The following is a 24,895-nucleotide window of genomic DNA, read 5'->3' on the forward strand; positions in this document are numbered from 1 at the left end:
CTGTCTCTGCTAAAAATACAAAAACTGTGTGTGGTGGTGCTGGGTGTGGTGGTACATGCCTGTAGTCCCAGCTACTCGGGAGGCTGAGGTGAGAGAATCGCTTGAACCCGGGAGGCAGGGGTTATGGTGAGCCGAGATCGTGCCACTGCACTCCAGCCTGGGCGACAGAGTGAGACTCCGTCTCAAAAAAAAAAAAAAAAAAAAAAAAAGAGGCGTCTAACCCAAGTGCAGTGGCTCTCTAACCAGCTGGGGTCTAACCCAAGTGCGTGGTTGATCCTGCTCCCTAGTGGACATTTGGCGATGTCTGGAGACATTTTTAGCTGTCACATCTGGGGTGCAGGTGCTATTGGCATCTTGTGGGTAGAGGCCAGGGATGCAGTAAGCATCATACAGTGCACAGGATGGCCCCGCACAGAGAGTTACCCAGCCAAGATGCCCCTGTGCTGAGGTCGAGAAGCCCTGGACTAGGGTTATAAACACCTAGATGTAAAAAAGGAAAGAAGAAGAATTTATAAGAAAATGTGTTTTATAACTAGGGTAGGAAATGTCATCTAAAACAGCAGTCCCCAACCTTTTTTGCACCAGGGGCCAGTCTCATGGAAGACAATCTTTCCATAGATGGTGCATAGTGGGGGGAAGGTTTTGGGATGAAACTGTTCCACCTCAGATCATCAGGCATTATATTCTCATAAGCAGCACGCAACCTAGATCCCTCACGTGCGCAGTTCACAACAGGGTTTGTGCTCCTATGAGAATCTAATGCCGGTGATGGAGCTCTGGCACTAATGTTCTCTCGCCCGCAGCTCACCTCCTGTTGTGCGGCCTGGTTCCTAAGAGGCCATGGACTGTCACCGGTATGGGGGTTGGGGACCTCTGATCTAAAGCTAGTAAGGTTGATAAGTTTTGCTATGTAAAAATTACAAACTTTTACATGACAATGTCACAATAACAACAAAAACATAAGCCAAAGGCTAAATGAAATATTCATAGCATATATAACATTCAAAGGATTAATTTATGGAACATACTCATCATCATGTCAACTTTTTTTTTGAGGCAGGGTCTCACTCAGTCACCCAGGCTGGAGTGCGGTGGCGCCATCATGGCTCACTGCAGCCTCCATCTCCCGGGCTCAAGCCATCCTCCCACCTCATCCTCCTGAGTAGCTGGGGCTATAGGTGTGTGCCACCATGCCTGGCTAATTTTTGTATTTTTTGTAGAGACAGGGTTTTGCCATGTTGTCCAGGCTGGTCTTGAACTTCGGGGCTCTGGTAATCCACCCACCTCAACCTCCCAAAGTGCTGGGATTACAGGCGTGAGCCACCACACCTAGCCTCAGTTTAAAAATTTCATTGATTTTACCCTGAAGCTGGTAGTCCCTGTGTTACTTAAGACATAGTCTCTGCCATCTATGAGTTGGGTGGCGAGTTTTTAAAAATAAAAAATGGAGGAGCAGTGAGCTTACTATTATCATCTTGTCTATGAAACTTCTGTTCTCCCCTGCCTGAGGAAGTCTCTTCAAACTTTTATTTACTCTGTAGCTAACTCTTAGAAGAGCATTCTGGGTTTCTGTTTTACATCGTCTTATCTCCCAAAACTTTTTTTAGGGGTGGGGGAAGCAGAAATCATGTTCTATCTCTTAGCTCACAGTACAATGCTCAGGGAAGAGCTGGCTCTAAAAGGAACAGCTTCAGTACCACGTGCATTTGCTACCTAACTCGCCTTTTTGAAAAACAGGCTTTCTGAAACCTCATTTACATAACATAATGAAGTGTACAATTCAATGGCTTTTAGTATATTTAGAGTTATGCAACCATCACCATAATCTAATTTTAGAGTATTTTTATCACTTCCAAAAGAAATCCCATACCCACTGGCGCTCACTCCATTCTCCTTTCTGCAGTCTTAGGCAACCACTAATCTACTTTCCATCCTACAAATTTGCCTCTTCTGGACATTTCTATAAATGAAATCATACAATATACGTGTTTTTTTTTTTTTGTGACTGGATTTTAGCATAATGTTTTAAAGATTTATCCATGTTATAGTATGGATCAGAACTACATTTCTTCTTATTGCCAAATAAAGTTTCACCTGCAAATCAGCTGACAGAGTTGTTTCCACTTTCAGACTAAGAAACTCACATAGAAGTCTTTTGTGGACAGTTGTTTTCATTTCTGTTGCGTACATAACTAGGATTGGGATGATTGGCCATAAATTAACTTTATGTTTAACCTTTGGAGGAACTGCCTTTACTCAAATGATGAACTTCCAAAGCGGCTGCACCATTTTACATTACCACCAGCAATGCCTGAGGATTCTCATTTCTCCACAACCTTCCCAACACCTGTCATCGTTTTTCTTTCTTTCTTTTTTTTTTTTTTTTTTTTTTTTTAGATGGAATCTCACTCTGTCGCTAGGCTGGAGTCCAGTGGCATGATCTTGGCTCACTGCAACCTCCGCCTCCTGGGTTCAAGTGATTCTCCTGCTTCAGCCTCCCAGGTAGCTGGGATTACAGGCCCCTGCCATCGCGCCGAGTTAATTTTTGTATTTTTAGTAGAGATGGCATTTCACCATGTTGGCCAGGCTGGTCTTGAACTCCTGACCTCAGGTGATCCACCCGCCTCCCAATGTGCTGGGATTACAGGTGTGAGCCACTGCAACTGGCCGTTTTTCCTTTTAGTTATAACCATCCTAATGGGTGTGAAGTGCTGTCTCATCATGGTTTTAATTTACATTTCCCAAATGACCAGTGATGTTGAGCACCTTTTCACGTGCTAACTGGCCATTTGTATACCCTCTCTGGAGAAATGTCTGCTTAAATCCCTGGTCCATTTCTTAATTGTATTATTTGTCTCTTTGATGTTGCGTTCTAAGAGGTCTTTATACAGCATATTCCGGATATAAGTTCTGTCTTAGTCCAAGACTGTTATAACAAAATATCTTACACTGGATAATTACAAAAGTTTTTTATTTTGATGAAATTGGACTTACCCATTTTCTCTCTTACTGCTACGTTTTTGGTGTCATATTTAATAAGTCATCGTCTAACCCAAGATTGTGATTTACTCCTGTGTTTCTCCTAAGTGGTTTGTAACTAAAACTTACAGATTTAGGTCTGTGATCACTTTGAGTTTATTTTTTACATTCAATGTAAGGTAAGGGTCCAAATTCATTCTTCTGCATGTGGATATCCAGTTACCCCAGCACTACTTGTTGAAAAAACTATTCTTTCCACCATTGAATTGTCTTGGCCCTTTTGTCAAAAATCAATGACCATACATGTGAGGGTTTATTTCCGGACTCCTCATTTTATTCTGTTGATCTATATGCCCGTCCTCATGCCAGCACCACACTATCTTGATTAGTGTAGGTAACATGACTTCAAAGAGTCACGTATTGAACGGATCAACCAAAATTTATCTTTCTAGTATCTATGAAAAACTCTATTAAATGTTGTAGTCATAGATATTTAAAAGTATGCCAGATAACGTCTGTTATTAACTAAAATACTTAGTTACTCCATAAGACACTGCCTTTGAAAAACATAAAGGCAGGCAACCAAATAATAACAAAATTCTTTAAACAACTGGAACAGTAATTTTAACAGACCTATTGTGCCCAGAGCAGTAACAGACATACTATGCCCAGAATCTCTTTTATAGAAAACATTATCAGCACGAGAAAAGCCATCAAAGTACTTTTTTTTTCCTGAAGTTGCCAAAGATTTTCCAGAATCTCCCAAATGCACAGAAGATACCAACAAGCATTTGCTGACCTTCCTCAGCCCCTGCCTTAGGTGGGTTACTTAATGCGGTTCTTGTCTCCAAAAGTCATTTTCAGGTTAAGATCAGCTTTTTTTCCAGGGTGGGTCTGGTAAATTTTCACGACTGAAGATATCTTTTTGACCCACAAATCCCTGAGGGTGGTGCCACAGAGAAGTTATATGAATGACTGAAGCAGGTGCCCAATCTAGCATTTAACTGGTACAACCCTTGAAGAAAAGGAGCTTGTTTTTAGCCATCACTGTAGAGAGCTGGGCCTACAGGAGGAGGGACAGCCTGCTCTGCTAGAGGAGGTTCCCTGGGAAGTCTCACGCTATGGGAGGTCTGAGCAGAGCTTTCCCCTGGCTCTGGAAGATGGTCTCTTCCTTGGAATGAAAAAGAGTCTGCAGGAACAGAACCAGGTGGTAGTTAAGGCCCAGTGGGGCCTGGAGCCGCGGCTATGGCGTAAAGGGCCCAGGGGTGGGGAGGAGCCCAGCATCTGCTCCCTGTGGGTGCTGCCCCCACCTTTCTTTTTCTCTCCTCCCGGGTTCCCGCTGCTGCTTTTTTCTATCACTCCTTGCTGCCCCTCCTTCTGACAGTGTCGGGGTGAGCGGTCTCCTTCCTCTAGATCAGACTGTTCAGAGGCCATGGACCTTATTCTGCATACAGTTGTATTGTGTTGTACCCAGACTTACTGTACTTTTAAAGTTGAGTCAGCCACTGACAATAAGAAGTCAGGAACTCCTCACATTAGAAATTGAGCAATCTTGCTCTTTCTCTCAAAAATTCAAAAGATCCATTAACACCAAACCCACACCCTCAAGGGCCTCAAGGGCTTGGACCTTGGTAGGAATTGCCGCTGAAGACTGGGCAGAGTCCTCCCGACCGCTAGGGGCCCCATCACTCGTTCTGGGTAGGTGCTTGACCCAAGAGACCTGAGTGCAGTGGTTCATCCCTGAAGGATGAGGGAAAACAAGGGTAGGGGGCTACTGCGGAGATGGGGAGTGGGGCTGCTGCAAAGTCATAGCTGGTCCACAGGGACCTGCTCCCCACCTCTTTAGTAAATAACATGTATTATACCAACAGAAAAAACACCCATATCTTCCTGCTGATGCGTTTTTCTTAAGTACTGTTACTGTACAGTAGAAATTATACATCCATTTAAAATTTTATCTTCATTCTTTTTATTGCTTATAACTCAGATGTCCAAAGAATGGGGGAAATGGTTAAAAAAATCAAAATATGGCCGGGCGCAGTGGCTCACGCCTGTAATCCCAGCACTTTGGGAGGCCGAGGCGGGCAGATCACGAGGTCAGGAGATCGAGACCATCCTGGCTAACACGGTGAAACCCCGTCTCTACTAAAAACACAAAAAATTAGCCGGGCGTGGTGGTGGCACCTGTAGTCCCAGCTGATCAGGAGGCTGAGGCAGGAGAATGGTGTGAACCCAGGAGGCGGAGCTTGCAATGAGCTGAGATCGCGCCACTGCACTCTAGCCTGGGAGACAGAGCGAGACTCCGTCTCAAAAAAAAAAAAATCATAATACATTCCCAAAAAGGAAGATTATATGGTTAGAGTTTGGGGCAACGTAGAAAATGCTTACCATAAGTTAAAGGAAAAAGCAAACTAGTAATTGTATATTTATATTCATATGCCCTCTGCTTTTTCAAAGTATTTTTAAAAAGGCCAGTAGGGAAAGTGCCAAGAGGGGAACAGTGGTCAAATGAGGAGCAATATGCTAATGTATCTAGATATTTATATCACTTTAACAAATGGAATAGTGGCTTCCCAATCTTTGTCCTTACCAATAATATTAGCAATGAACAGCTGACTGCATGCATCTCTGACCTAGGAATTCCACTTCCGAGACGTGGTCATTCTCTATCACGGAATCCTGTTTTTGTTTCCTGTGCAGTACCCCATGGCTTAGAGTAAATGAGCGTATGTCTGCATGTTTGTACTGACTTTTAAAACAGTGTGTTTCCTCCACTACACTGCTAGCCCCAAGCAGGAGGCATTTTGTCTTCATGTTCCATGGTGGGAGGAGCCTAGGGTTCTGCCCACAATGGACACAGTGAATAACTGTTGGATGAGTAAGAACAGAGCCTAAGGAAAAATTTCAAAGTAGGATAGAAGGAGATGAGATTTTAAAGCCAAGCAGTTCTCCCAAAAGCTTGCATGAAAATATACATCCCCATACGTGACCGTGGGAGATAGCTCCTTTTTGGCTTGGATTAAAAAACATAAAAAAAACCCCACTGCATTTGCAACACCTGTTTCGTAAATTATACCATATGTCCTTTTATTTATTAGGGATTTCATTTTTTAAATGTTTTACTTTAGTCAATCTGTATAAGAGGTTTATACATAAAGCCGATTTACCCTCTGTCCATTTATTACCAATAGAAATGGGTGGCTCAGCTCGTCTAGTATGTTTGCTTCTTGTGTTGTTATTTCCCGCAGCGATGTGGAAGTGTAACGTTTAATGTGGGCAACACTCCCCAGCATTTCCTCAGTTGCTTTTTCCACTGCTGTTTGGCTTAGAATGGCTTCCTCCTTCCAGATGTAGAATGTGAGACAAGAAGTGAAACCCAGCACCAACCCTTGACCCCCAGGAATGGGCCAGTATGAGCAGATCTGCTGTCTAGTCCAGGTGCACCCACAGGACAAATATTATTATTATTATTATTATTATTATGAGATGGCACCTCACTCTGTTGCCCAGACTGCAGTGCAGCAGTACGATCCTAGCTCACTGTAACCTCAAATTCCTGGACTCAAGCAATCCTCCCACCTTAGCCTCCTAAGTAGCTAGGGCTACAGGTGCACACCACCATATCCAGCTAATTTTTAAGAATTTTTTGTAGAGACGGGGTCTTGCTATGTTTCCAGGCTGGTCTCAAACTCCTGGCCTCAAACAATCTTTCCACCTCGGCCTCTCAAAGTGCTGGGATTATAGATATAAGCCACCACACCCAGCAAGGACATGTTTCAAAACAAGCATTCAAGACGCAGGGGAAGAGAGGCACAGCAAGACCTCACAAGCTGGCAATGTGACTTTTCCACACATAAAAGGACCTGACTTTTTCTGATTCTTGCTAGATAAAATCAGAACGTTAACTCACGAACTCTGAACATCACACAAACAAAATGTATGGGGTCTCCCTACTGGAAGGCCACATGAATGCTGCAACCCCTGAAGATTATGGGGACTACATTCTGTCTGCTCAGTGTTTTTCTAATACTCTGTGCTATGGCAACAGCAACATCTGTTCTGCAAAAAAGCAGCATGTGTCTCAGAGGCACCCCACGAGCAGGTGAAGAGAATCTGTATTCATCTGACCACACATCCCGCTTAGGCGTCAAGGCACATAGAAGATAAGAAATCTCTACGGTGTGTGATCTATGTCTCTTGGTGCCGATATTCTTAACAGAGCTGTCTGTGGCAAGCCTGCAGAGAGTACCAGCAAGCAGAGAACCTTTAAAACCACAAAAGGAAAGGATGTTAAGAAGAAAAGTACCCAGAGGTGGAGAAAGAAGGGAAGAGGAAAGCCTAGCGAAGGGGTGCAGTCAGACCCCACCTTCACCACGTGCTGTGGCGCAGACTCACCCTGGGGGGCGCTACAGAGCATAGACAAGGCTCAGCCCCTGCCTTGTGAAATGTCTGGATTTTTTTGAATGCTATTTATGGAGAAACAGGATTTTTTAAGTGACTTTTATTTATCCCCTTAATGAGAGAGGGTCTGATAACTAAATCACGCCTCTTGTATTTAAAATCATTTCAAGACTCTGACCTATGAATGCCATGATTTCATCCTGCAGTTTTCTCAATGTGAGTGACTGTGCGTCCTTTATCTGGGTCAGAAGTCTTCTGTTGTCTCATTTTGTTTTTCAGGAAGGATCCAGTCCCAAGGAAATACTCAGAGAAGCAAAAGCAGCAACGACTTTTCAATCTGCAGGTCAGAACCAACAGGAATAAAACTCTCCAGGGACAGATGGCAACCAAACCTGCCAAGCAACTCTACTCAAGTGACTGAAGCAGGCGCCACCGCCGGGGAGGAACCGATGGGAGAGAAAGGCCAGGCTGGGCCCTGACACCGCCAGGACTCCCACTCCAGGAACCAGGGGGCTTCTCCTGGTAAGCGTCTCAGTAGCTATGCAGGACCCACCAATGGCAAAGGTTAAGCAGGTATACGTGTGTGTGTGTGTGTGTGTGTGTGTGTGTGTGTGGCGGGGTCTCACTTTGTCACCCAGGTTGGAGTGCGGTAGTGCAATCTCAGCTCACTACAACCTCTGCCTCCTGATTTCAAGTGATTCTCCTGCCTCAGGCTCCAGAGTAGCTGGGATTACAGGCACACGTCACCATGCCCAGCTAATTTTTGTATTTTTGGCAGAGACAGTGTTTCACCATGTTGGATTGGACCAGGCTGGTCTCAAACTACTGACCTCAAGTGATCCACCCACCTCAGCCTCCCGAAGTGCTAGGATTACAGGTGTGAGCCACCACACCTGGCCACAGGTATACTTTTTGAAGTAAATTATGTTTTTCTTTGCTCTGTGGTTTTAAAATATTCGAATATGAGTAATATTTGAAATGTAGGTGTTGCAGGTGTCTTTTTCTCTCAAAAATAGCCCCCACATTTTGTTTAAGCCAAAGAAAATAAAAGTAGAATATTTTCTTAGTATGGCATCAACTAGAGTTTTAAATATAAAATGCCACCATTTGTTAACTCCTCACATGAGAGGCAGATTCAAGGCCATGTCCAAATCCTCAGCTCTCATTTTGTAAACTAAAATGTTTTATTTCTTGTCATTGTTTTGAGTGGATATCCTAAAATACAGTTTTCTTCTTTCCATCAAAATGGCTAAAATAATTTATACATGTTTTAAGAATAAGCATTTTGTGAAAGGCATCCATTTCACTGGACAGTTAGACAGCTTTTGAATTCAAAATTCGTCCAACTCATAATCTCAAATAACTCAAGAAAACATTGTGCTAACATTGAGGCTGCTTTGGACGGCATTCTGAGCTCAGAGAGAAAGAGACACCACATTTTCATTGCATGGCCACAGGGACTTTAGGACAAGTGAAGAGAGCACCTGCAGTTACGGTTTTGGGGCCGCATTACTCCGAGGGTGAGTGCCAGTGAGCACAGGGCACCTCCTAGGGCCAGGCTCAGCGTGAAACTCACATCCTTCACTCCTGCACCTCCTCCCAGTGTACCTGTGAGGCAGACACTACCATACACCACGTCCGCAGTCAAGAAAATGGACACTCAGGGAGCTTCTGTCACTTGCCCAACAGACTCGTAAGTGCTAGGGCTGTGAGCCTAACACTGGGGCCCTGATTCAAAGCCCATTTCCTGAAGCTAAATATGAGGTTCTTAATAAGGTAAATGCAATATTGAGCCTCCCTCAACCCCCACCCTTTTTGAAAAGTAAAGCTCTCAGAAACTTTGGGTGCTAAATCAACTGCTTATGCTGGGTAAATTAATGTTAATGCTTTAAAATGGTAATATTCTAGAATATATGGCTAAATATTTTGAGTTCACCTTTAAAAGTTCCCATCTGTTATCTATTTACTCATAGGAATTTCCTTTAAAATATATACATATAAAAAAATGCAACAAAAGAGTATATATGGAATGCTGCCAACTCACCCTAAAAAGTCTTTACCACAAATGAAATCCCATCCTAACAAATTCTCAAAGACTATATCCTTCAACGAACTGTTCTGGAGGTAATGTGATATCAAACCCATATTGCTGACTTTTGCTACTGGCTGTGAAGGCTTGTTGGGAGTCGGGAGAGGAAGACTGTAGAAGAATTACAAGAAAAAAAGAACACAGGCACTGGCTCTAATTAGAAGAGCAATGTGTTTTGAAACAACTCCCTGGAAGTACTTTAACCTTGGACAAAAAACATAAAATGTAAAATAATTCCACTCTGAGAATTGTAACTGGAAATCATTCCTGTTCTTGTGCAGATTCTGGCACTACGTAAAGGGGAAAAAGTTAACCACCATCCTTGACCATAAGTTTGACAATGATTTGCACTGAAAAATACTCTACTGTATCTCCTGGATGCTAGATGGCTTCAGTCAACTGAATGGTTAACTTTAACATCATTCATGGCTTGGAAGCTGTTTTGTTCCACTGTACACTATATACATATTTAACAATGCTACCTTTCAAAGGCTGCAGATATGGACGGCTAAAAGAGTATTAAAATATACTAGGTCTAGGAAAGACAATTTAAGGAAAGACAGTACACGAAAAAAGCCTTGAGACGCTCTCACACATAAACCCCCAAATTTCTTTTATTTTGGAGACAGGGTCTCACTCTGTTGCCCAGGCTGGAGTGCAGTGGGCATGATCACAGCTCACTTCAGCCTCAACCTCCCTGGCTCAAATGATCTTCCTGCCTCAGCCTCCTGAGACGCTGAGACCACAGGTGTGGCTAATTTTGGGACCCTTAATACTTGGCTAATTTTTAAAAATTTTTTGGTAGAGAAGGGGTCTCACTACATTGCCCAGGCTAACCCCCAAATTTTAGAAACTGTTTGTGATCTAGTAATACACAAGGAAAATAGGACACTGGAATGGTAAAAATAGGTCTGTTTCAGACAAAGAACTTGCATACCTACTCCGTAATACACAGGGTAACAGCCACTCTTTCTACAGCCTTTACAATAAGTATCTTAAACATCTTTCTATGGAGGAAAAAATGGTTCAAAAACTCAGTAAGAACACTTTTTTACGAGAGGCATATTCCCCACACTTAGAAAATAGCACCTACATTTACTGGAAATTAATTTAGTGATAGAAAATCTCATGTTTAGTAACTAAACCTTTATTATTTTTTCATTAAAACAGTTGACTTCACAATATAGAAATAAAACAGCCACAACAAAAACTAAGAATTGCTAGGAAATGTTTGCAAAACTGAAAATAATGTTCACCATTATTTTAAAAGGAAAAAAAAATGTCAGGCCATGAAAAGTTTATTCCTCCAGGAATTTTCATATTACCCACTAGATGTTATGTTCAAGTGACAGCAACAGCAGTGAGATCTCCAAAGGCTACATTTACAATAGAGGGCCTGACTGCCTTAAAAAGCTTGTGCTGATACATTGTGTGTATTGAAACATTACTCTGTGCTCCATAAACATATATAATTATTAGACGTCAATTTTAAAAAGATTTTTTTTTTTTTTTAAAAGCTCATGTGGCAAAACCTTGTCTCTACAAAAAATTAGCCAGATGCCTGTAGTCCCAGCTGCTGGGGAGGCTGAAGTGGGAGGATCACCAAATCCCAGGAGGCTGAGGCAGCGGTGAGCCATGATCACACCACTGCACTCCAGCCTAAGTGATACAGTGAGGCCCTGTCTCAAAAAAAAAGTTTCTGTTGAAACAATGACAAACTAAACTGCTGGGGACCCTGGTTCCCACTCAGCAGGGCAGTCCAGGAGGCATCCATGCTGAAGTTTCACAGTGAACCTGAGCCAGAGGAAGATTTAACTGGGCCATGGTGAAAGCTGGTGCTGATGGAACCAAGGTAGAAGGCCACAGCAGGTTAACACTGAACTGGCCACATCCCTGTCTCTATATAGGGGAGGGACTGTGCTGACGGAAGCGAGGTAGAAGACTGCAGCAGGTTAACACTGAACTGGCCATGTCCCTGTCTCTATATAGGGGAGGGAAAAACACTTAGCCCGGGTATTTTCCCAAAGGACAATGGCTACCCTTGGGGCCTGTCTTCATTTAATTATTGTAAACTACTGAAAATACCCAATCTCCTGGGCTCGGCACACAGCTAAATTTACATGGGGTATCATTTGGCAGTGATGACGGGGTAACTCACTTCTGTGACAGGAGGAACAGAATGCTTTCACAAGTTATCTTAAAAACAACAAGCTAGCTGGGCGAGGTGGCTCACGCCTGTAATCCCAACACTTTGGGAGGCTGAGGCAGGTGGATCACCTGAGGTCAGGAGTTCGAGACCAGGCTGACCAACATGGTGAAACCCCGTCTCTACCAAAAATACAAAATTAGCTGGGTGTGGTGGTGCATGCCTGTAATCCCAGCTACTTGGGAGGCTGAGGCAGGAGAATTGCTTGAACCCAGGAGGTGGAGGTTGCAGTGAGCCAAGATCACGCCATTGCACTCCAGCCTTGGCAACAAGAGCGAAATTCCTCTTAAAAAAAAAAAACAAAAACAAAAAACAGAAAACCAAAAAAACAAAATAGGCCGGGCGCAGTGGTTCACGCCTATAAATTCCCAGCACTTTGGGAGGCCAACGAGGGTGGATCACACGAGGTCAGGAGTTCGAGACCAGCCTGGCCAACATGGTGAAACCCCATCTCTACTAAAAATACAGAAATTAGCTAGCGTGGTGGCACATGCCTGTAATCCCAGCTACTCAGGAGGCTGAGGCAGGAGAATCACTTGAACCGGGGAGACAGAGGTTGCAGTGAGCTGAGACTGAGCCACTTCACTCCAGCCTGGGCGACAGAGTGAGACCCTGTCTCAAAAAACAAATGAAAAACAAAATAAAAGAACAACAGACCAAAAAAAAAAAAAAACCCAAACCCTTCTTCCTATACTAAAGTCATAATACAGGGGAAGATATGACAAACTATGGTACATGATTTATCTTTAATCAAAATTCTTACAGGAGAAGTAGTAAAAAGCTTTACTTTCATTTCAAGAACATTTTTCTTTCCTATTCAATTTCTATGGTCGTTTAATTTAATTTAGAAATCTCATATAAAATGTATAAATTATGATGGTTTCATGTTTATAAACATAAGTATTGCCGGGCGCAGTGGCTCACGCCTGTAATCCCAGCACTTTGGGAGGCCTAGGCGGGTGGATCACGAGGTCAAGAGTTTGAGATCAGCCTGGCCATTATGGTGAAACCCTGTCTCTACTAAAAAAATACAAAAATTAGCCAGGCATGGTGGAATGCACCTGGGAGGCTGAGGCAGGAGAATCGCTTGAACCCGGGAGGCGGAGATTGCAGTGAGCCAAGATCGCACCATTGCACTCCAGCCTGAGTTACATAGCAAGACTCCGTCTCAAAAAAAAAAAAAAAAAGATAAGTATTACATAATTTATAAGAATGTCTTTAAATTAGGCTGTAAGGTTTCATGTCTGGGGCAGAAACCATTTACTGAACCAATGGAACATGCTGCAGCCTGACATACCTCGGCAGTGGCTGCTTTTTATTTTGGAAGCATAATTGGTAGAAATAAACTGTACAATGAAAATAAATACAACATCTTTAAAATCCACAGTCAACGTTAATAGCTTTTGTTGGCTCAGAGTTTAAGAACACAAGGATAACTAAAAATGCTGCCTGGTTGAGGCATTATCCAAACAGCATTTGTAAAAACGATGTGGAAAGGCAAGGGACCAGTGTCCAACCTGAGCTCAAATACCAGTCACACATACATGGTTTTCTGAAAAACAGGAAGTAGGAATAACATGCAACTTTTAATGGAAACCAAGTCAAGATTCATAAACAAGAAAAACACATACTTTCTAACAATATAAAGCTTGACATGTTACCTATCAGTCTTCTTCCCTAAATTTCAGAGAATGATCCTTGCATGTAATAATTAATTAACTGAAACCTTTTGGTCACTTTTTGCTATTGCTACACCTATTCATGTACCTCTGTAGACTCAAGACAAACAACTACATGATTATCAAATAATGTTATTAAATAAAGATACCCTGTTTTTAATCTATGACATCTTTCCTAAAAATAATTCAAACTTTTTTTTTTTTGGGAGACATGGTCTCACTCTGTCACCCAGGCTGGAGTGCAATGGGATAATCAGGGCACCACCACATCTGGCTAATTTTTAAATTTTTTATAGAGATGGGGTCTTACTATGTTGCCCAGGCTAGTCTTGAACTCCTGGGCTCAAGTGATCCTCTGCCTTGGCCTCCCAAAGTGCTCTCAGATCACAGGCATGAGCCACTATGCCTGGCCCAGAAACTCACTTCAAGACGTTTAAGTGTATAATCATAAAATTCCTCTTAATTTGTCACTTCTTCTGTTGGAAAGATTTAGTCTTATATGCAGAATAATGGCATAAAATGAACTTTGAATAAGGCAGAACAGGACAGTGTCTATGTCCAAAGTGAGTATTTGAGATTTTTCATCTCCCTAAATAAGGGCAATAACATGGAAATATGCTCAATATCATTAGTCATTAGGGAAATGCAAAGTAAAACTACAGGGAACTAACATTACACACTCATTAAGGGGTAAAAATTAAAACATTTGACCATAGCAAGTATGCAAGAGGCTATATAATAAATGGCTATCATATACTGCTGCTACAACCACTTTGGAAAACAGTTTGGCAGTTTCTTAAACACACCCTGACAAACTAGAGTGACAGCAGGCATATCGGCAATTGCCAGAGATGTGGATGGACAGAAAGAGGATGAAAAGAAGCATAAGAACACTTTGAGGGGTGAGGGAAATGCTTGTTATCTTGATTGCACTGATGGTTTCATGGGTGTGTATAGGTAGTTTTGTGTATTTCAATAAAGTTGGGGGGGGAGAGTTACAACACCCTAAATTGTATCTGTTGTTCTTTTAGGAAGCTTAAAGGAAAAAATACCCAAATTATGGTAATAAGAATGCACTTGGAGCTCAAGATATGAGCCAGCTTCGAGCCACAAAGTCTGGACTTGTCGTGAGTGCAGTCATTTGCATCTTCATTTTTCTTTACTTAAGGAATCCAACTCCTGTGGAATCAGAGGAAGAACCTGCCCATCCAGAAGTAGTAGAATGTGGCTTTTACCCAGATGGACTGTGTTCCGCTTTATTTGAAGGGAAAGGGGCGGCCCCCCAAATTGCAAAATTTTGCAAAACCCCTCATAAATCTGAAATACATGCTCATTCACACACACCAGGAAACTGCTCTGGGATTTCTCGGGGGCTGCATTTCATAACCAGACCCCTGTCTGCAGAAGAGGGCGATTTCTCTTTGGCATATATTATAACTATTCATAAGGAGCTGGCCATGTTTGTGCAGCTTCTCAGAGCTATTTATGTACCTCAAAATGTTTATTGTATTCATGTTGATGAAAAGGCCCCAAAGAAGTATAAGACTGCTGTGCAAACCTTGGTTAACTGTTTTGAAAACGTTTTTATTTCCTCCAAGAGAGAGAAGGTGGCTTATGCTGGCTTTACAAGACTACAGGCAGATATTAATTGTATGAAAGATCTAGTGCATTCTAAATTTCAATGGAACTATGTCATCAATCTTTGTGGACAGGATTTTCCCATCAAAACCAACAGAGAAATCATACACTACATCAGAAGCAAATGGAGTGATAAAAATATCACTCCTGGAGTAATCCAACTACTGCACATTAAATCCAAGACAAGACAAAGTCATCTCGAATTCGTTCCTAAAGGAAGTATCTATGCACCTCCAAATAACAGATTCAAAGACAAACCACCCCATAACTTAACCATTTATTTTGGAAGTGCTTACTATGTACTTACAAGGAAGTTCGTAGAGTTCATACTGACTGACATCCGTGCAAAAGACATGCTTCAGTGGTCCAAAGACATCCGCAACCCAGAGCAACACTACTGGGTGACCCTGAACCGACTAAAAGGTAAGAAAGACCCACTGACATGGATGCCTGTCAGCAGCAACAGCAGCAACAGCAGCAGATTTATTTATTTATTTATTTATTTATTTATTTATTTTGAGACGGAGTCTCATGCTGTCACCCAGGCTGGAGTGCAGTGGTGCGATCTCGGCTCACTGCAAGCTCCACCTCCCGGGTTCACGCCATTCTGCCTCAGACTCCCAAGTAGCTGGGATTACAGGTGCCCACCACCATGCCCAGCTAATTTTTGTATTTTTAGTAGAGACAGTGTTTCTCTATGTCGGTCAGGCTGGTCTGGAACTCCCAATCTCAGGTGATCCACCTGCCTCGGCCTCCCAAAGTGCTGGGATTACAGGTGTGAGTCACCACGCCTGGCCATAAGATTTACTGAAAAAATTGAATATTTTTTCAATTCAGCTATGTTTCTTTGGCTTTGTAAATGTTCTACATTTTGCAAGACCTTCCACTTAGGGAGACAGGAAGTTCTCTGATTTTAGGGGTCTGAAGTTAGCTGAAAGATGTTCCCAAACCAGTCTGGCTGCTTTTGTTCCCTCTCTAGAAAGAAGTAGTGGCATTTTGCGTTTCCTGAGAGTTTGGAAAATTCTGAGCATAAATCTTTAGGAAGTTCTTCATTTATTTGATAAATAATACTGGATACCTACTGGTGTCAGGCATTGTGCTAAGGGCTCTGTAAGATGGAAAATATTAAAGCTAGTAATGATTTTGTGGCAAATCTGATACTTCAGATGGGTTCTCTGAGAGGTAGAGGGAAATCAGATACCATCCTTAAGTGGACTTCAGTATTTTCTCTTTGTAAAAGGTGGACTGGCTCCTATAGGGAGTGTGGCTTCAAGCCTGAACAACTAAGCTAATCAGCCTAGACAGTGGTGTATGATGAATCCAGTAGACATTGGTTAGGGTTTTTTTTTATATAATCTCATATCTACTGCAAGTTCGATTTTCAAATAATCTCCGAGGGCTGTTACAGAGAAAACAATCCAAAGAACCCCAAGAGAATCACAAAGAGCACTCTGCATACAGCAAGGGAGTAACAAGGGGTGGAGAAAGGGCTGAAAAATGAAACCCAAGTACAAAGATGGGGATCCCCAACCTTGGTCCACCCGGATGCTACTGCCAGCGTAGTACATGCTCCCACCCCCAAAAGCACTAGCCTTTGATCAGATGTCACAAGTGAAACATCTCAAGGAAGGTTGGACTTTCCCCTCTACTTTTCTCATTGACTACCTCATCTAGAGGAAATGGAAATGATAGCACAGAAGAACTTGTACTAAAAGAACTGGGAAGCAGATTCCACACTGTATGCTGCTTTTATTTTCCTCTTAGATGCTCCGGGTGCTACACCAAACGCTGGCTGGGAAGGAAATATTCAAGCCATTAAGTGGAAGAGTGAGGAAGGAAATGTTCATGATGGATGTAAAGGTAAAAAGAAAAACAAAACAAAACAAAAAAGGCTTCAAATTTCACAACAACTATAAAACTGCTGCCTCAATCCTAGTGGGCAAGACCGAGGATCATGTTTAAAGTAATCTGGAATTAGTGATGATCCAATTAGCAGAGGTTGAGTCAATTTTTTAAAAAAACTTTTTATATAAGATTCATACAGAAAAGTACACAAATCACAAAAAATACAGGTTGATAAAATTTCCCTAAGTGAATATACCCTCTGTGGCAACAGCTAGGCCCTGCCATGTGTCTCCATACGGCTTCCTACCCAGCGGCAGGAACTACTACTGCACAGAGATACGATAACTGATTTTAACAGTGATTTTGGGTAGAGACCTTGGGTTTGAATATAGTAGACTAGATATTAAAAATAAACTAGGTTTACCCAGTTTTTCAGCTGTTTAAAAGACTGGCCTAAAATAAACAGATTGGAGACAAAAAATGTAAATCAAATACCAGACAAGTTCAAAGACAAGTAAGTCCTGCTGCCAATGTGCACAGCCACCGTCCTGAAGCAGAGGGATCAAGTTAGAGGGCTGGAACAATTTTCTAGTGAAGGGGTTTTTTCAAAAGTAGATATGATTCAATTAGGGATCCATTCACATGGTAGAAAGGTGACAGGTAAACAACAGGTTAACAAGAGCTCTGCCCTTTCTTTAGAAAGCAGGGGCTCCCTGTCATTATACACTTGGGTTTGTCAGGACTAGTCAGTAAATGCTCAGAAAAAGCAGGGGGCTCGGATTCTTCCTGAAAACAGGAGCCCCTCAGGTGTGCACATGGCGTAAGAAGTTATGAGGGTTGATACTATCAATAATAAAGTAATGATTCAGAATTCTGAATGAAATCAGAATGTTTCAATAATGTTTGAAAAAAACCCTAGTTAGTATAAATCCTAACAAAGTCCTCATTCCCTAAAAGTAAACACTTCAGAAAGTTCTTACCATCACTAGCTTCAGTATAAAACGGTTCTCACAGCCAGGCAGTAGCGTGGCCAGCATTCAGAGTCAGCACCCAAAGTAGGCCAAGCCCTGGTGTGTAGGGAGGCGGTAAATCTTCTGGGTCCCAGCTTTGGGCCTGCACTCAATCCTCACAACAATTCTCAGGTAGAAACTATTATTCACCCTTTACTGACATGGAACCCAAGGCTCAGGTAAGTGAAGTCACTCCCACAGGCACAGGAAGGAAGGGGCAGGGCTGGGGCTCAGACTGGGAGCAACCGCCTGCTGCCACTACAATGGGTGAGCTCCCAGTCCGACTCTGCGTGCAGAAGGACGGCTATCCCATTAGAACCAGCAACAAAGGGGTTATTTTTAATCACCCAAATAGCATTAACACAGCTCTGAAAATGGTCCATTTATTTGTATTCCCTTCTAGTTCAACTTCATCTGTGTCTAAATGGCATAGCTGTATTGTTATAATCAAGGCGTAGCCGAGCTGCTTTTCACTTATGTCCTAAGTTTCTCCCACTGATAGTCTTCATATTTGTAATTTTTTTTTTTTTTTTTTTGAGACAGGGTCTCGCTCTGTCACCCAGGCTGGAGCGCAGGTGGTATGATCACAGCTCACTGCAGCCTCCACTTTCTGGGCTCAAGTGATCTTCCCACTTCAGTCTCCCAAGTAGCTGGGACTACAGGTGCAAGCCACCAAGCCCAGCTAATTTTTTATCTTTGTAGAGATGGGGTCTCACTATGCTGCCCAGGCTGGCCCTGAACTCCTGGGCTCAAGTGATCCTACCGCCTTGGCCTCCCAAAGTGCTGAGATTACAGACATGAACCACTGCATCTGGCCCATATTTATAATATTAAAGTAGTTACATGTAACTCTACTGAGATTCTAGCACATTGTAGCAAATATGTCTATCAGGTAAAATTTGTTAAATCATGGTAACAGCTGCCACTTATACAGTCTTACAAACAACACTGGACATTTTGTGCATACACCCCCTTCCCCTTTTAAAAACAGTATTTCCTTAAGATAGGTTTTTTTTTTTTTTTTTTTTTTTTTTTGGAGGCTTGCTTTGTCACCAGGCTGGAGGGCAGTGGTGCAATCTTGGCTCACTGCAACCTCTGACTCCCTGGTTCAAGTGATTCTCCTGCCGCAGCCTCCTGAGTGGCTGGGATTACAGGCACGTGCTGCCACACCCAGCTAATTTTTGTATTTTTAGTAGAGACGAGGTTTCACCATGTTGGCCAGGATGGTCTTGATCTCCTGCCCTTGTGATCCACCCGCCTCGGCCTCCCAAAGTGCTGGGATTACAGGCAGGAGCCACTGCGCCCAGCCAAGATAGGTTTTTTAAAAGTAGGATTACTGCGCTGGTGTGAGGAAAGAGAGCAGGAAGGAGCTGGGCAGAAAAAGAGCAAGGTTTCTGAAATAAACAGACCTCCTTCCCTCTCACACATACGCCGAGACCTCACTTTGCTAATCTGTTTCCTCACCTGCAAAATGGGAACGATGATGGAATCCACTTCAGAGTGTCACTGTGAGAATTAAAAGCGAGAGCAGAAAGAGCCAGACACGGTTGTCAAAAGCACATAAAAGGTGTCACTGAGTCTCCAAGGAATCCAGTCACCACTGGATTCCAACTCTAATTCCCACTTAAAAAAATTTTTTTTTTTAAATTAGAGATGAGATCTCACTCTATTGCCCAGGCTGGTCTCGGACTTCTGGGCTCAAGTCATTCTCCTGCCTCGGCCCCCCAAAGTGCTGGGATTACAGGTGTGAGCCACCGTGCCTGGCCTGTAATTCCCACTTCAATGTTTGTATCAAATGTTCACTCTGAAAAACAAATAAAAAGCAGTGCCAGGCACAGCGGCTCACACCTGTAATCCCAGCACTTTGGGAGGCCGAGCTGGGCAGATCACTTGAGCCCCGGCGTTTGAGACCAGCCTGACCTACATGGTGAAACCGTTTCTATAAAAAATACAAAAATTAGCTGGGCATGGTGGTGCATGTCTGGGGTCCCCCAAAAATATAGAAGCAATGACTTATTTAAAATCCATACCATTCTTATGAACTACTTACAACCAATGAAAAGACTCACAAGTTCATGGAACCCAGAATCTATCGGAATTGAGATTTTACCAGGCACATGAGTGCTAGCTCATCTCCCATGTGCCCGTGGTGAGCTAAAATTCCATGGTATTCACCTAAAGCAGTAACTAACAAAGATTTTAGAAATCACTAAAAGAATGAAAGCGCCCCTTTCCACCGTAAGTTCAAAAGTCAACATAAAAGCCCCTGTCAAGGCAGTCATGTAAATGCTGTTTGATATGAACTCTGGTGAAGCTGAGGCTCACCAGTGACACTGGACAGAGCATGTGCCACTTTCTGTGTGTGAATAAAATGGGTGAGGAAACAAAGGCAGCTAGGTTTTTGTGTTTCTTTCTGCAGGCCGCTACGTCCAAGACATCTGCGTATACGGACCAGGAGACCTGCTGTGGCTCATTCAGTCGCCTTCTCTGTTTGCCAGCAAATTTGAACACTCGACAGACCCGCTTGTGGTCACCTGCTTAGAGCGGCGGCACAGACTTCGAGTGCTGAGGCAGGCAGAAGTTCCTACAGAGCCACACGGGCATTTGCAAAGGCAGAGTCATTTCAATACGAGACTGAACCGCTAGGGAGTGTCTGCTTTCTTACTGGTATCATTCTGTTTCCTTGACTTGAAACAAGAGAACATTGAACCAAAGTGGGAAGATAATTCCTTGATACAAATTATTCCTAAAATGAATTCAGAAACATGCTATTGACAAGACTTTACTATTGATTACAGGCCACTTTTATAGCTTTGGGAAAGAAATCGCAAGACAAAAAAACTCAGGCTACCACTGGTGACATATAGCAATGCACTTAGAAGGCGAACTGCTTCAGTAAAAAGCTGCTGCAAACTCAAATTCTCCAAACACCTGGATCCAGGCTCAAGCTGGAATCAGAATGACACAGCCTGTTTTGAAGACCCAGATACTACTGTGTATGAGACACTAAGAAAGAACAGACTCCCAGTGAAAATGAAAATATGCTTATCTGAAACAGTCCTCACTGGCTGCAAGCCATGCAACCCTGTTCTGGCGGTCCTAGAAAAATACTGAAGAGTGTATTTCTTTGGGTAAAACGGAACTCATCTGGAGTAGAAAACACACCTTGTTAAAAAGGGTGCCCCAAGTGTCTGTGGTCTTGACATGTCGTCTCCTAGCACCTTGGGTGATGGCGGACATTCTACAGCTGAGCTGTCCAGTGCTCACCACAGCCACAGGGGCTCCTGGGCATTAGAAACGTGGCTAGAGCGACTACAAAAGTGGATCTTTATTTTTATTTAATTTTTAAAAATTAAGTTACCTTTATTTATTTATTTGAGACAGAGTTTCACTCTTGTTGCCCAGGCTGGAGTGCAATGGCACGATCTTGGCTCACCGCAATCTCTGCCTCCCAGGTTCAAGCGATTCTCCTGCCTCAGCCTCCCAAATAGGTGGAATTACAGGCACGCGCCACCACGCCTGGCTAATTTTTTTGTATTTTTAGTAGAGACGCGGTTTCTCCATGTTGGTCAGGCTGATCTCGAACTCCCGACTTCAGGTGATCCGCCTGCCTTGGCCTCCCAAAGTGCTGGGATTACAGGCGTGAGCCACTGCGCCCAGCCTTAAGTTACCTTTAAATAGGCACATGTGGCTAATGGTACCATGCTGAACAGCACAGATCTGAGACATGAATGGCTGTGATTATCTCTATTCACAGATCTGGGTCTCCTCCCTTAGAAGTCCACGACTTTGTTGCTGCCGCTACTGTTGTGGAGAACTTTATATATATCCTCTTTCTCTAAAAGAGTTCATACGGCATCATATGAAACTGAAGTGCGTGACTAATAAACAGCACAACATACAAGAGACTGAAAAAAGGGAACACAGGAACCAGAGGAGAGGAAATTAAAGAAACATAATTCCAACGCAAAGTGTAAGCATCTCAGTAAATGGAAGCTTCCCACGCATAGAAATGAAGTCAAGTCACTGTGTGAAATAGCCCTGGGAAAACATCATAGCTAGACAGAAGGAAAAGGGATTTGGAAGGCAGATCCCAGAAATCAAACATCAAGGAACCACAGAAAAGTAACACCTTTGTTTAAACAAACCTTTCTTCCCCTTGGATATCTGATCCAAGGAAAGCACATATAGAAAATATTGACTTTCAAAAAGAACACAAGAGCCCCATGACAACACTCCACCGCCTTCCTCCACATTTCCACAGCAAACACAGCGCCCCCAAAGGCGACAGCTGGCTACAAGCTGACGGGCTGTTCATTTGGAAAGCTCAGATTAGCCGCGATTATGTCCCCGGTATTTTACAACTCAACAGCAACTGAATGTAAACCCCATTAAAGGAACAATAAAAAAGCTTCCATCTTTCAAGTTACTTAAAACATAAGGCTGCCTTCACTTCATTCCAATGTCAACCGTGGTACACCCAGTCACATACTGTGAAGGGGGCCCTGTAAGAGCATCCGCCCACCAGCACTGTTAGGAGGACATGGGTGCTCCTGGGTGGGGAAGCGCTCAGAGGAATGGCTGACACTTTTAACAGATGAGAAAATCGAGGCACAGGCAGACGATGGGATGTTCCTGGGACCACATAGCTGGGAAAGTGGGGCTGGGATTTGGACGAGGCAGCTACACTCTGCAGTGTGACTGCTGAGTCCCAGGCAGCTACACCACCTTACCTCACACAAAGAAGCACGAATTGAAACAAATACCTGCCCCCAACAGGCTGAATGCTATAGTGAAGACGTGTCCTGAACAAATCATTTCAGTACGGCCGGGCGTGGTGGCTCATGCCTGTAATCCCAGCACTTTGGGAGGCTGAGGCGGACAGATCACGAGGTCAGGAGTTTGAGACCAGCCTGGCCAATATGGTGAAACCCTGTCTCTACTAAAAATGCAAAAAAGAAAAAAAAAATTAACCAGGCATGGTGGTGGGCACCTGTAATCCCAGCTACTCGGGCGGCTGAGGTAGGAGAATCGCTTGAACCCGGGAGGCGGAGGTTACAGTGAGCCGAGATTGCACCACTGCACCTCAGCCTGGGCAACAGAGCAAGACTCCATCTAAAAAAAAAAATCATTTCAGTAACAGCAGGATAAAGCAGAATAATAAAAGTACACTAAATGCATGGTGGAATGCAACAGCCTGAGACTGGGCTTCAGTGGAAAGTGGGGACAGCAATGGAAAACAAGGCCGAGAGGCAGGGAGGCTAAGGGGCAGGGGGGCTGAGAGACAGGGAGCTGCAACAGGCCAGGGAGACTAAGGGAAAGCAGCAGCCTCTGTGAGCATGAGAACAAGAAGCCTAGGCTCACTCTCTCCTGATCAGACCCTCAGTGTGTTCATGGGTAGAGTAAAAGAACAAAATTAACATGTGAAAGTTTAAGGCTGCCTACGCTGTGTCTTATCTGATTACTTGAAGCTAAATATTCACAAAGACTATAAAGATAGCAGAAACCTAAGATAATCTGAAGAAGGCCAAAGCCTGAAAACCAGAATCAGCTGCACTGACCACTTCTGACGACACTCCTTTTCCCTAACTTAACTTTTTCTTTCTGCTCCACCCCCTCCATGAAAAGCAGGTAGATAGTGTGAGTATATTTTTGACTTCTAACTTTAAAACATCCACACACCCCATTCGCCTATCTACAAAGCCTAAATAAATGAAGCCACAGAGGTAGCAAGTCCAATGCTACTGATCACAACTCCAATACTCTACATTGGCACTTTTTTTTTTTTTGAGACGGAGTCTCGCTCTGTCGCCCAGGCTGGAGTGCAGTGGCGCAATCTCGGCTCACTGCAACCTCTGCCTCCCAGGTTCAAGCGATTCTCCTGCCTTAGACTCCCAAGTAGCTGGGACCACAGGCACACACCACCATGCCCAGCTAATTTTTGTATTTTTAGTAGAGACAGGGTTTCACCATGTTGGCCAGGATGGTCTCGATCTCCTGACCTTGTGATCCATCCACCTCAGCCTCCCAAAGTGCTGGGATTACAAGTGTGAGCCACCGCACCCAGCCCTACATCAGCACTTTTCAAATTTTACTGTGCATACAAATCATCTAAGGATCTTGTTAGAATGTAGATTCTATTTCAACTGGTCTGGGGTAGGGCCTGAGAGTCAGTCTTTTTCTCTTTTCTCTCTCTCTCTTTCTAACTTTTTTTTTTATTATTTTGTTTTTTTTTAGACAGAGTCTCACTCTGTGTCACCCAGGTTGGAATGCAGTGGCACCATCACAGCTCACTGTAGCCTTGAACTCCTGGGTTCCAGCCACCCTCCTGTCCTAGCCTCTCAAGGACTACAGGTGTGTGCCACCATGGCTATTTTAAAATTTGTTGTAGAAACAGGGTCTCCTTATGTTGCCCAGGCTGATCTTGAACTCTGGCCTCAAGTTATCCTCCTGTCTCAGCTCCCAAAAAGCTGGGATTACAGGTGTCAGCCACTGTGCCTGGCGTAGAGTGGGCATTTCTTAAAAACAAAAAACAAAAAACCTCTCAGGTGATGACAATATTGCAGGTCTGTGGGTCGTGCTTTGAGTAACAAGCCCATCATTTATTTGGCAGCCTGTAATTACTCCAATGTATTTCTTCTTATTACAAGAAGTGCACAGCACAGTGGGGAATACAATTAATTATTTTGGCTAGCGATCTGTTTATAGTAAACACAAAAACACCTAGCAACAACATCTCTTTGGACCCTGTTTACTGAAATCAATGTGCGTACCATGTTGTTTTAGAACAGAGCACCAAAGCCATTTCCAACCCTCGGGTCTCTTCCCGTGAACTGAAAAGCCAATTGTTGGTGAAACTGCAGACTGAAAAGCGGAGAAAATGTATACCCAAAATACCACTGAGGTTCCTGACGTTCTTACAACACCGGTTTCTCTAAATTTTATACATTACCTAAAAAGTGAAAATATTTGTTTTAGACTTTGACACTGTGGCTTTATCTCCCTTCATTCATGCTTTTGTGATGCACTACAGTTCCTGAAACTGCAC

General features: G+C 43.3%; 2 protein-coding genes across 2 annotated transcripts in view; one reads left to right on the forward strand and one right to left on the reverse strand.

Moving 5' to 3' along the window:
* LOC116461532 (beta-1,3-galactosyl-O-glycosyl-glycoprotein beta-1,6-N-acetylglucosaminyltransferase 7) overlaps positions 1-20,558 on the forward strand; it is a 32,117-nt gene extending 11,559 nt beyond the window's left edge. The window contains exons 4-8 of the mRNA XM_032143345.2: positions 561-562; positions 7,660-7,902; positions 14,386-15,415; positions 16,757-16,852; positions 20,267-20,558. Of these exons, the coding sequence (XP_031999236.1) occupies positions 14,446-15,415; positions 16,757-16,852; positions 20,267-20,493 (1,293 nt within the window). The 5' untranslated portion in view covers positions 561-562; positions 7,660-7,902; positions 14,386-14,445 and the 3' untranslated portion in view covers positions 20,494-20,558. The remainder of the gene's footprint in view (positions 1-560; positions 563-7,659; positions 7,903-14,385; positions 15,416-16,756; positions 16,853-20,266) is intronic.
* The window catches only part of RTF2 (replication termination factor 2), a 59,108-nt gene that overhangs the window by 11,583 nt on the left and 22,630 nt on the right, over positions 1-24,895 (reverse strand). The window lies entirely within an intron of this gene.

The sequence above is a fragment of the Hylobates moloch genome, unplaced genomic scaffold (genome assembly GCF_009828535.3).
Source record: "Hylobates moloch isolate HMO894 unplaced genomic scaffold, HMol_V3 SCAFFOLD_21, whole genome shotgun sequence".
NCBI lineage: Eukaryota > Metazoa > Chordata > Mammalia > Primates > Hylobatidae > Hylobates > Hylobates moloch.